The sequence below is a fragment of the Anomaloglossus baeobatrachus genome, chromosome 6 (genome assembly GCF_048569485.1).
Source record: "Anomaloglossus baeobatrachus isolate aAnoBae1 chromosome 6, aAnoBae1.hap1, whole genome shotgun sequence".
Classification (NCBI taxonomy): domain Eukaryota; kingdom Metazoa; phylum Chordata; class Amphibia; order Anura; family Aromobatidae; genus Anomaloglossus; species Anomaloglossus baeobatrachus.
The window spans coordinates 118,479,818-118,493,127 of record NC_134358.1 but is presented as its reverse complement, the minus strand read 5'-3'; the positions used below and the strand labels follow the sequence as shown (position 1 = coordinate 118,493,127).

The window sequence follows — 13,310 nt, the reverse complement described above, 5'->3', positions numbered from 1 at the left end:
TGTTTGGATTAATTATCTTTTTCCAGCCTTTTTTGACTAATTAAGACCCTCCACAAACTTGTGAACAGCACTCATACTTGGGTCAACATGGGAAAGACAAAAGGAGCATTCCAAGGCCATCAGAGACAAGATCGTGGAAAGTCACAAGGCTGGCAAGGGGTACAAAACCCTTTCCAAGGAGTTGGGCCTACCTGTCTCCACTGTTGGGAGCATCATCCGGAAGTGGAAGGCTTATGGAACTACTGTTAGCCTTCCATGGCCTGGACAGCCTTTGAAAGTTGCCACCCGTGCCGAGGCCAGGCTTGTCCGAAGAGTCAAGGCTAACCCAAGGACAACAAGGAAGAAGCTCCGGGAAGATCTCATGGCAGTGGGGACATTGGTTTCAGTCAATACCATAAGTAACGTACTCCACCGCAATGGTCTCCGTTCCAGACGAGCCCGTAAGGTACCTTTACTTTCAAAGCGTCATGTCAAGGCTCGTCTACAGTTTGCTCATGATCACTTGGAGGACTCTGAGACAGAATGGTTCAAGGTTCTCTGGTCTGATGAGACTAAGATCGAGATCTTTGGTGCCAACCACACATGTGACGTTTGGAGACTGGATGGCACTGCATACAACACCAAGAATACCATCCCTACAGTCAAGCATGGTGGTGGTAGCATCATGCTGTGGGGCTGTTTCTCAGCCAAGGGGCCTGGCCATCTGGTCCGCATCCATGGGAAGATGGATAGCACGGCCTACCTGGAGATTTTGGCCAAGAACTTCCACTCCTCCATCAAGGATCTTAAGATGGGTCGTCATTTCATCTTCCAACAAGACAATGACCCAAAGCACACAGCCAAGAAAACCAAGGCCTGGTTCAAGAGGGAAAAAATCAAGGTGTTGCAGTGGCCTAGTCAGTCTCCTGACCTTAACCCAATTGAAAACTTGTGGAAGGAGCTCAAGATTAAAGTCCACATGAGACACCCAAAGAACCTAGATAACTTGGAGAAGATCTGCATGGAGGAGTGGGCCAAGATAACTCCAGAGACCTGTGCCGGCCTGATCAGGTCTTATAAAAGATGATTATTAGCTGTAATTGCAAACAAGGGTTATTCCACAAAATATTAAACCTAGGGGTTGAATAATAATTGACCCACACTTTTATGTTGAAAATTTATTAAAATTTAACTGAGCAACATAACTTGTTGGTTTGTAAGATTTATGCATCTGTTAATAAATCCTGCTCTTGTTTGAAGTTTGCAGGCTCTAACTTATTTGCATCTTATCAAACCTGCTAAATCTGCAGGGGGTTGAAGACTACTTGTAGGCACTGTATATACATACACACACACACACACACACACACACACACACACACACACACACACACACACACTTTTTTCTTTCATCTTTACTTTTTTGATTGTGTGCTACTAACATTCTTTTAGGGATAAATAAAAAATTGAAGCTCAGTGAAGTAAGGAAATTGGAAATAAACTTGTTACAGACATCTCCGGTTTAACAATCTGCAGGGAACATCTTTTGGCTCCTTGAAGCAGTTACGCCCCAGCTTGATTATTCCAAGTATATTATCACTTGGACAAATGTTCTTGGAAAATATTTTTATTTCTTTCCGGCCTTTTTATTTATTTTATTTTTTTTAGGCCAATGATGTTTGAGTTGTTTTGATTTTATCTGACAAGAATACACTGGGATAAGTAACGAACCAGAAAATATAGGAGAAAAAAAAAAAAAAGAAGAAGAAGTGGAGGATATGATATCATAATTCAGTGTTTTTACTTTCAAAGAATTTCTATGACAGCTTCAACATTTCATTAATTGGGCCCTAAAGGCAGAGTTTTATGAAGGCGATTGACGTTGCAGAACCAGCGCTGCACAACTCTCATAAGAAGTAAATTCCAGCAAATGAATAGCCCTTGAAATCGAGCAATGCTAACAATTTTTGCTGTCATCATGCTCGAGATAAGCAGGATAGTAAATCTTGTGTTATTACTGCAGTATACTGCTAGACCAGAGGAACATTGTAAACGATAATTACAAGAAAAGCAGACAAATCCACCGGCAATATACAGCAAAAAAAAAGCTTTCAATTTATATTAGCACAAGCCGGACATTTTAAAGGGTACATACCATTAATATTAATTATATTGGTTAAAGATTCAGACACCTTCAGGGGCATTTTATTTTCTTTACTTCAATTTATATATTTGGGGTTAAAAGGATTTTAACAATTTGATTATATTAAAAGCTTTGCACCATTTGACTTATTTTAACTGCACATTGCTGGCACATAAGGAGTTAAGAACCCGTCAAGGAGCTCCTTCTGACAGTCTTCAATTTTTACATCTGTCTTTCTGAGCTCCTTTCAGCTGAATGACCACATCAAAATTAACTTCAACTTCGATGTGGTCTACGGTGATAAATCAGCACAGAGGGGAGTCAGCGTTAAAACTCCTCATCATAAATAGTTCACTGATTAATTCTCAGTTAATTAATTTGGTAGTAATTGATGTGTAGGGAATTAAGCCTGTAAAAGCCATGTAGTGCAAGTTTTAAACACCCAATTACAAAAATATTTTTTTTAGCCCAAAATAGATTACATTTAAGTAAAAATTAAATATTCCTGAATATGTGTCGATATATTTTAAGGGCTTCCAATATTAATAGAAAAAAAGGATCTGCTAGTCCTAATTTAGAATATCCTATTTTTTTTGTCTCGTGTACAGCTTCTATGTTCATCTATAAGCCTCCATATTTACATAAGACTACGTCTTCTGACATTCATTTGTTGCATTAGAGAACAGGTAAAAACCAATAACTCATGGATAAAACAGGGTCTATATTCTGTAAGGGTCGTAGACACAAAACAGCTGGATATCTTTAATGGAGACGATTTGCAAAGTTGCATCTTATTTTAGATGGACTATGCAATTAATTTGATGGCAAATATCCTTTAAATGAAAGGAAAAGTCAAAAAAAAACCATGACCCTCAGTGGTTCATACTGGCTATAATACAGTAAATTTCTGAATATAAACAAGTTACAACAGCTGTATTAGCTACAAGTCTAAACTGGTGTACAAGCAGCTGATATAATGCAGAGATTAAAAAAGTCTTCTTTTACACCTCAAACTAGATCATCAGAATAAAAATTTGATTATAAAATGCGAGGAGATCTTTGGGTCAGACACCACTTCCTTAGCTCATTGGCACGGGTGTATCATGGGTGACAGACAGTCATGTGGTTTCTGGCCATAGAAAGTCACAGTGTTTGGCTGTGCAAAATGCTCCCTGACTTTCCATTGTAATTATTGTAATGGGTAGTTTTCCTGATGGATTTACATCTATCCCCCTTTTGAACCCAGCAAGAGCACCCCTTCCACTGAGCTGATCATCAGTATTGTTTTATTGCTTAAATACCCCTTCCTTCCTTGAACTGGTGCTGGTGATCTTATTCAGTTCATTCAAGCCCTGGTTTCAAGCAGGTGGCTTGTACTCCTCTGTGGTAGGGGTACTATGGAAGTTACTGAGGAGGAGCATTTTGCCTCATCACTCTTCAGTATGGCAAGGGATTCAGAGTAATTTGAAGCCTATGGGAGACTGGTAGAAATGTATGGCTGACAAAAATGCTTGCCTGGTCTGGACCTAAAGTGTAAAATGACTATGTGGTTGTCTACCAGGAACATAAAGTTGAAAATTCCTTCCTGGAAGCTAGGGCCTAGGTTTAATCGGTCCCTATAAATAAATGCAGTCGTTAACCCAGTAGCATTTCATCTGGAGTTACCTCAGGCTCTTAGGATCCACAATGTGTTCAACAGTGCACTGTTCAAAAAGAATGTAGAATCTTTGGAACCATCCCCCTTACCACCGGCCCCAACCATGGTTGATGGTAATTTGGGGTTACAGAAAGCTAAAAATATTGAGTCTCGTTTTCTACGGCGTTCCCTTCAATACTTGGTGTACTGGAGGGGTTACGGACCAGACGAGAGAATGTGGGTCCCAGCATCAGATGGGAATAACACAAGATTGGTTGATTCATTTCATGCTGCCCATCCAGATAGGTCTCTGGACATTCAAAACCAGGCCTCTTGTAGAGGGGGGAGAGGTACTGTCACGGATATATCATGGGTGACAGATGGGAATCTGGTTTCTGGCTACAGAAGGTCACAGTGTTTGGCTACGTAAAATTCTCACTGATTTTCCATTGTTCCTGCTGCCAATATTCATTGTAATAGGTAGCTTTCCTGTTGGATTTTCATCTCTCCTTTTTGGACCCAGAAGGAGCTTGCCTTTCACTGAGCCGCTGATCATCAGTATTCTCCTGGTACTTCAATACCTCTTCCTTGGACTGGTGCTGGTGATATTATTCAATTCATTCAAGCCCTGGCTGCAAGTAGGTGTCTTGTACTCAGTGGTATCATTGCTGAAAGGTTTGATGAACTTCTACCCAAGTCATCTGTGGATAAGTAGTTTATGTATTTTCCCCGTGTGTCTTCCTTGTGTCTTCTATAAGGTTTAGTGGGGTTGAGAAAGAGCTCATCTTATCCGTTCCCCATTTAGGGCCCAGCACTAGGCATACTAGGGTCAGGTAGCCAGCTTGGCGCATATGTGCGAAGCCTATCTAGGGTGGTGAGGGACCCTAGAGATCAATGGGTTTGGTCAGGTGTCATCTTCTAATTCCCTAGACACAGGGTTTCCCTACCCTTTCGCCATTAGCTTGGTACTTCTTCGTACCTAGCGTGAAACTCATTTAGAGTGTTGTCAGTGTAGTGTGAAACAGAACTACAACCACAGATGAACTACCTAGAAAGATGACAATTCGTGATTATTGAGCACTACCATGCTTTGACCTTGTAACGAGCAGTTGGATGCTCGGATGAGTGTGACTCAAGTACTTAAGTATAATGGTAGCCAACGGGAAACGCTATCATTTTTCTGGAAGATTTCCCAGAAAAATGCTTGCATTCTCCATTGACTTCCATTATATTTGGGTACTCTAGTTGCGCTCATCCGAGAATCCAACTGCTTGGTACAAGTACCGAGCACAGAAGTGCTTACTCATCTACAATATGCAATGTTAAAAGACACTGTAATTAGTGATCAACCATCTAAATAGAAAGTATAAATCCTTTTAGGTCCATTCATGTAACATTTCAAAGGAAAAAAAGCCTTTAACTCCACCTACTTCATGTAACAGCCCACTCAGTTTGGGTCTTAAAATCCAAATCAAATAATTTACATAATAATGTAAATCAATTCTTCCATATTAAAAGCATAAAAATAAATAAATAAAATCAGAAATCTTTTCGGGAAGACAAAAGACTCAATATGAAAGAAAGAATCAACTGGAGAGATAAGCATATCTGCCAAAATTCCAATTAGTCAAATTCTCTAAAAATTTGCAACTGGAAAATTCAATTTACATGAAATTTATCTGATGTGAAATTGAATGAGCCCAAAAGGGATATAATATAATATAATATAATATAATATAATATATAATATAATTATATATTATATATAGACCTAACCAGCGTCTTCGAAGAGAAGCCAGTAGTGGAGGTGATTGGGGGCTCTGAAACCCATAGGATGACCTGCAAGGAGCTGTGGTGGCAAGGACAGGTGAGGTGCTAGGAAAGTATGAGAGAATAATAATATAATATAATACATCTTTATCAATGATTTAGATGAAGGAATTAAGGGTAAACAAATTCAATTTGCTTATGACACAAAGCTAGGAGGAATAGCTAATATTAGAGAACAGCGAGAGAAGATTCAACAAGATCTAAACAAGATGGAACAGTGCGCAGCAACTAATAGAATGTTTTTTAACAGGGAGAAATGCAAAGTCATACATCTTGGCAAGAATAATGAAAAGAAAGTTTACAGCATGGGAGGATTAGAGCTATCCAACAGCATGTGTGAAAAAGACTTAGGTATACTAATAGACCACAGACTGAACATGAGTCAACAGTGTGATGCAGCAGCAAAAAAGGCAAACACCATTCTAGGATGTATTAACAGAAGCATACAGTCTAGATCACGTGAAGTCATTATCCCCTTTTACTCTTCTTTGGTCAGACCTCATCTGGAATATTGTTCTGGGCACCACATTTAAATAAAAAAAAAAAAAAGAAGACAACAAACTGGAGCAAGTTTAGAGAAGAGTGACCAGAATGGTGACTGGTCTGCAAGCCATGTCCTATGAGGAACGGTTACAGGATTTAGGAATGTTTAGCTTGCGAAAGAGAAGACTGAGAGGAGACCTAATAGTGGTCTACAAATATCTTAAAGGCTGTCACACTGTAGAGGGATCAGTTTTATTTTACAAGGAAAGATTAGAAGTAATGGGATGAAACTGATGGGGAGGAGACACAGATTAGATATTAGGAAAAAACCTTTTGACAGTGAAGGTGATCAACGAGTGGAACAGGATGCCATGAGAGGTTGTGAGTTCTCCTTCAATGGAAGTCTTTAAAAAGAGGGGGGTTGGACTAGATGACCCAGGAGGTCCATTCCAACACACATTTTTTATTTTTTTTTAAATTCTTATAGTATACATGAATCCAAAAAAATGGCAAGTGTCTGAATTCCTCAAACATGTAAAATTTGCTAGAACCTATGAATTGTTGGTTAAATTCTATACAAATTTGATTAGTTTAAAATAGATTTCTTTAATTAATAAACTTGTTTTAAGAAATTCATTTTCAGTATCTTGTTATTAAACTCACATATGCTGGGAAGCATTTGGGAAGAGCTCTGAAAATTGAGGTGCAGAATCCTCTGGGCCGTGTGGTGCAGCGTGACTGATGACCATCATAATCGGCCGGTGGGGGTACATCCTCTTAGTCTGTTTAAAGTAACTAATACTGTCATTTGTGATGAGATCTGTGAAATAATCCTATAAAACAAAAACAGAATAGAAAATCACTTATTTAGTAATACGGTAAATATAAAATTCACCTGTAAGTGAATTTCAGTCCCTGAATTATGGGTCCATAGAAATCATTTACAATGCTGCTATATCCTGTAAATCTAAGTCATTGAGATGTCAAGTTGTTATATTTTCTGGTCTGCCATTTTAACAATATAAAATTGTAGTGACGTCTGAGAAAATTGTGTCCATGGAAAATCTGTATGAGCAGCTATATTATGCATTGAATAGTTTCCCCAGAAAAAAAAAAAAAAAAAAAAAAATGTTTAGAAAGAATACAATTTCCACATGATTTTTTTTTCATTTCATCTTGGGTGGACACAAAACATAACAGTAAGAACAAAGGATGTGTGCCACCCTGATGAGTTTCATAGGAACGTCAGGACTACACCTATTTGCACATGCCAAGTTAAATGTTTGATATCCTGAGAGTAGAAAGAAAGTTGATAAGGTTGTAATCATAGTGTAGGCAACATGGCAGGGACATTTATTCAACTTTTTTCATTTTCTATATTACACACTGTACTGAATTTATCAGTGTCAAACACAGATATAAAGCATAGCAATAAATGGATTGCCCCCCCCAAAATAATTTTGTTTGTGTTTATTAATATGAAAAGTATTACATATCTATGGCAAAAATTAAAGACCACTGTAAAATTGTCAGTTTTTCTGATTTTTCTCTTTATAGGTATATTTGAGTATAATGTAAGCTGTTCCTTTATTTTTTAAGCTACTGACAACATGTCTCCGAATTTCCAATCAAATTTTGTATTTAATTTTCTGAAAATGAGAAATAGTCAAAATAACCAAAAAAAAAAAAAAATGCACTGTTTTCAGACCTCAAATAAATGCAAATAAAAACAAGTTCATAATCATGTAGAAACAATACTAATGTTTTAGCTCAGGAAGAATTCAGAAATCAATATTTTGTGGAATAACAATGATGTGAATCACAGCTTTCATGCGTCTTGGCATGCTCTCCATCAGTCTATCACACTGATTTTGGGTGACCTAATGCCACTCCTGGTGCAAAAATTTAACTAGACCCAATTTTTTTTTTTTTTAGAGGAAGAGAAAAAATTATCAATAATATTTGTCAATTCATCTAAAATTAATGGAGACAAACAAGACACATACACAGTGTTTATGTGAGCAGTGCACACCAGGTAAAACTTGTATACAGGGATTGACAGGACTGGAAGTACAGTGTTATATTGTTTAGATAGTTCGGTTACCAGCAAAACAGAAGGAATACAAGTTTTTGTTTCCCCCATTCCACGGTGGCAGTCCCTTCCTTTCCCGCTCTACCCTAGATAACCCTTCACCAAACCTCACACAAAAGGTGCTTCAGTGCAAAACATAATACATGCTGGGTACATTCATTCCAACAAGAGGGTACTAATATTATTATTTATTTAATTTATTTATATATAGAGCACCATTGATTCCATGGTGCTGTACATGAGAAGGGGGTTACATACAGAATACAAATATGTACGGTGGGTGGGGCAGCAGCTCCGCACGGTGGTGGGAGCTACTACTATCATAAGTAACCAAATACCACTTATCCCTCCCACAGATGACCCAGTATCACATAAAACCAACCTAGATCAATTACTTCTATACATAATAGTAGCCTGGTAATTTGTATGTAAAAAGAACTAGTAATAAAATCATATACAGAAAAAAGGGGTACTTAGCATTTGGATCGTAACCCTCCATGGCTACATAGAGGATCCACATGCCATAACAAGTCCCCACATCGGAGTACCAAAAAAATCCTGCTTTGCAACGTGTTTTCCCCACAATTTTTACTTGGGGTTCATCAGGGAAAAAATATAGTTTTGGGAAGGTGGCCTAATCACATAATTGTTTTTGGTGGTATCATTAATTGGGTATTACAATTATGTATATTGAAACAGTTTAAAGAGGTTAAATTATTTCTTGCTTTATAACTGTGGTCTGTAAATGTGTATATGTTTACAATAAGGTCTTTTATATAAGATCTTCTCATTTCCCTAACCGTCTCCTGCTTTCATTTTTCCTTCCCCTTTCCTTCCTTTGTCAATGGAGATATAAAAGGGATCTGTTTGATGGTCAATCTAGGTATGATTGGGGTAAATGGGAGCAGTAATATACATTTTTGAGTGTTTAAGTATATAAAATAGGGATGATCGAATATCACAAATATTCGGCAATATTCGGCTTCGTGAATATTCGACGAATAGGTCGCCAGTATGCGAATATTCAATGCGCAATGTAAGTCTATGGGAAGCCTGAATAGTTGCTATTCGGAAACTATTCGGGTTTCCCATAGACTTACATTGCGCATTGAATATTCGCAAATAGTCGAAAAGCGGCGACCTATTCATCGAATATGGGCGTTGCCGAATATTTGAGGTATTTGATCATCCCTAATAAATGTCTGATTACTACATCGGTTTTTATGTGTACACCAATATCTAATTATGATACTACTAGAAGGTGGCCCGATTCTAACATATTGGGTAGTCTAGAATATGTATGTAGGTTAGTAGATTGAATAATAATATAATGGCTGGTGTCACAATTGCTGAAAATTTTAATCTTATAATTTTTGATAGTTGTAAGTGAAGAAAGGAGTCGGGGGTGGCAGACAGCGGGAACAGCGATGGCGGAGCCGGGTGGGGGCCATGTGTGCGGGGGGGGGGGGCGGAGCTGAGCGAGGCCGTGGCACTGGGGACGTCAGTGTCGGGGACTGCATGGCTGGGGACCGGTGACTATCCAGGTGTGTGTGTTCAGTGTATGCATGCGGAGTGCGGAGGGGGGGCGTATCCGAGTGGGGTAATGTGTGCGGGGGCGGCGTGCAGGGGGGGTGGAGCCGAGCGGGGCCATGGCGCTGAGGACGTCAGTGCTGGGGACTGCATGGCTGGGGACAGGTGACTGTGTGTGTGTGTGTGTGTGTGTGTGTGTGTGTGAGAGACTGTGTGTTGTTCAGTGTATACATGCGGTAGTGGGGTAATGTGTGCGGGGGGCGGAGGCGAGCGGTGGGTATGTGTCGGCCGGGTCCCCGGTGTGGGGTCCCGGGGGTGCAGCACTCACCGGGAAGTCGGGGCTCCGTGTGGGTGCGGGGAAAAGTGTCGGGCGTCGTCCTGTCGGCCCGTAGCTCGGGCTGTTCAGTTATCTGAGCCGTTGGTCGCAGGCTCTTTAGCATGCGCAGTGTGGTGACGGTTGTCATTGTAATGACGTCATTTTGGAGCAAGACGGACAGAATAAGGCAATTATATATATAGATGTTTGTATGTATTAGTCTGAGTGAATTTTTAGCAAATTTAAATAAAAGGCTTTTTTTTAGAATAATTTTGGGTATTTTTGAATAAAGCAGCTGCTTATTCACCATCTGGACTATCCTGTGTTGCAACCTTTCATGAATTTTTGTCTCCGTCCATGCCCAGGGAGATTAGCTACAGTGTCATGGGTTGTAAACTTCTTGATTATGTTGCGCACCATAGATAAAAGGTACATCAAGATCTCTAGAGATGCACTTGTAACTGAGATTGTTTATATTTTGAATCAGTTTTGGTTCTCAAGTCCTCAGACAGTTGTCTTATCTTTCTGTTCTCCATGCTTAGTGTGTCACACAGGCACAGAATGCAAAGATTGAGTCAACTTCTACACTTATTTGGTTTCAGGTGTGATTTTCATATTGTCTATACCTGATACTTGGCACAGGTGAGTTTAAGTGTTAAAGGAGCATTACATGCTTGAAAGAAAGTTGTTTACCCACAATTCTAGAAAGGTGCCAACAATTTTGTCAGGCCCATTTTTGGAGTTGTGTGTGAAATTAATGTCCAATGTGCCTTTGTTTCTTTTTTTGTGGTATTCCAATACACACAAATGAAATAATCATGTATGTAACAAAACGTGTAACTGCAATCATTTTCTGTTAGAAATACTTCATTTTTCTGGAACAATTTCAAGGGTGCCAACACTTTTGACCATGACTGTATATATAATCAGTTTATGTACTGGTCACTGGAGCACAAGCAATAAGTTGACCTTTCTACAATTCACTCTTTAGCTTTGCTGTGTAGTCTTAGACATAACTAGCAGAGTCACATCATTAGATGGTGGAGGCTTTACAGAAAAGGTTAAAAGGGAACCTGTCAGCAGAAAATTTGCACTAAACATAAAAGATTCCCCCTCTGCAGCTCCTGGGCTGCATTCTAGCAATGTTCCTGTTATTGTGCCCCCTTTCTGACCAAAATAAATAATTTATAAAGTGGTACCTTTTTGTATGCAGATACTGTAAATTGTACACGGGGGCGGGCTGCCTGGTGTCAGTTATTCTGCCACCTGCCGCTTTAGGCTGTCCCCCATCGCTCATTTCCATAGCTGTGGATGCCGCCCAGTGCTCCAGAGGTCCCCGCGCATGCCCAGTGCCCATCTCACGTGGATGAGCACTGTGCCCAGTGTCACCGCTGGTGACGTGTGCGCAGGCTTTAGATTATGGGCGGCGCTTTGATTTTCATTACCAAGTAACCGCACATAATCGCATGACCGCGCTTTCCCCCTCTGCCTTCTTCGTTCTGTGCAAGCGCGGGCCTGCTGACCCCACGTTACCTCTTTCCCATCTTGCTCTGCGGCAGGAAATAGATGGGAGGAGCACGGAGCAGGACACCACCGATCAGGATTAGACGCAGGAGGCAGGTACCACTTTATAAAGTATTTATTTTGGTCAGAAAGGGGGCACAAGAACAACAGGAACATTGCTAGAATACAGCCCAGGAGCTGCAGAGGTGGAATCTTTTAGGTTTAGTGCAAAATTTCAGCTGACAGGTTCCCTTTAAAGCTCCATTATACCCATGGGGTCTAGATAAGACAGGATAGTAAAATTATTTACTATAGCCACAGGTAGTGTTGCATATAAAGCTTATTTGTGGTTTCTTAGTTTCTAGAGAGGAGCAGTAAGTTTCTTAGAGAACTGTTAATACAATAACATTTTCCAACCATTGACTTCCATTCATGGCAGCTGGTATTAAGCATATACTCCAGCTGCATTTTTCGATATACAGATAATACAAGAAGACTGTGTACCTGAATTATTGGTTATAACATTTAAACACCCACAAAAAAAACCCATCTCTTCCTCTCCCTTTTCTGAACTATTGTTTCATCGTTTTACAGTTAAAGATAGACGTAAATCCAACCTATAGCCCAATCTATAGATCAATAGGAAGGCAAAAAAAAAAAAGAAAAAAAACACACAGGACAGACACTAAACTCCGTATTGGTGGAAAAATTCCTGACTCCACATATGGCAAATCAGACTAGATCTCTAGATCAAACTTCCCAAATCACAGAATCTAGTGCACAGAACCATTTGTCTTTCAATTAAATGTATAAAGATATTGAACTTAATTGAGTAGGCAGACTGTAGAATAGCAATCCAATTTCCTGAAAATATGATTAGTGAGACACACCCAATTTGCTTTCTGGTTCAGCTATGTACCTACCGAATCATGCTATGGTAAGTTGAAAAAAAAAATGATTAGGGCAATGCTAAAATCCAGGCATTAGATCAATATCTCATTTTCTATCTTTCATATAATAGTCATTTGCTTATTAAATTCAGATTTAGACTTTCAGTAGTTGGAAATAATTGGATTTCAACCATAACATAAGCAGACTTGTAAAAGCATTTCTGGTGTACAAGTTCAGATCATTATTACCGGCATGATCACTAGGTTCACGCAGATGGTGTCATTAAAAAAGCCTGATTTCCAAATAAATATACTTAACCTATACCCAAGAAGGCTTACGGAAATTGTGTGGCTCAGGGAAATTGAGGAAATGGAACAAAAGAGGAGGGGGTTGTGGATGAAGATGAATTTTTAAATTAAACCACCTGCCACCACTACTTGCCTGCAGTCTCATGCAAACTTCATTGGGAAATGACTCAGTCACAAGTGGTCACATGGCTTTTACTTAAGACTTAGATTTTGTTTCCTTGGCCGAGGTTATGCAGCTGTTCTGTATTCCTTGCTGTATAGCACAAGTGAACCAGGTGGCGCCACCCTACACACCTTTCCATCCATCGTTTACAATATGAAAATATAATTAGGCTTGTTAGAATGCGATTCCTTCCAAAATATGACATTCCAGATTACTGGCAAATTATATATTGCTAGTCTACAGTTACATTTGTCATCTAGATAGGCACTATATTATACAAAAATCCAAAAACCATACAAACACTACATATGCTGCATATCTGAGACTCACACAATAGAGAACAATATCTGCGGTAATACAATGGATACACTGCCAGACCTCGTAACTTCATTTGTTGGTCATTTAACAGGAATGGAAAAGATCCAATGTTCAGCTT

At 39.3% G+C, this 13,310-nt stretch overlaps 1 protein-coding gene across 4 annotated transcripts in view; it reads right to left on the bottom strand.

The window, feature by feature from the left end:
• The window catches only part of SULF1 (sulfatase 1), a 189,997-nt gene that overhangs the window by 55,158 nt on the left and 121,529 nt on the right, over positions 1-13,310 (bottom strand). For all 4 annotated transcript variants that reach the window (XM_075353196.1, XM_075353198.1, XM_075353197.1 and 1 more), the window contains one exon: positions 6,735-6,904. In XM_075353196.1, coding sequence (XP_075209311.1) covers positions 6,735-6,904 — 170 coding nt within the window. The remainder of the gene's footprint in view (positions 1-6,734; positions 6,905-13,310) is intronic.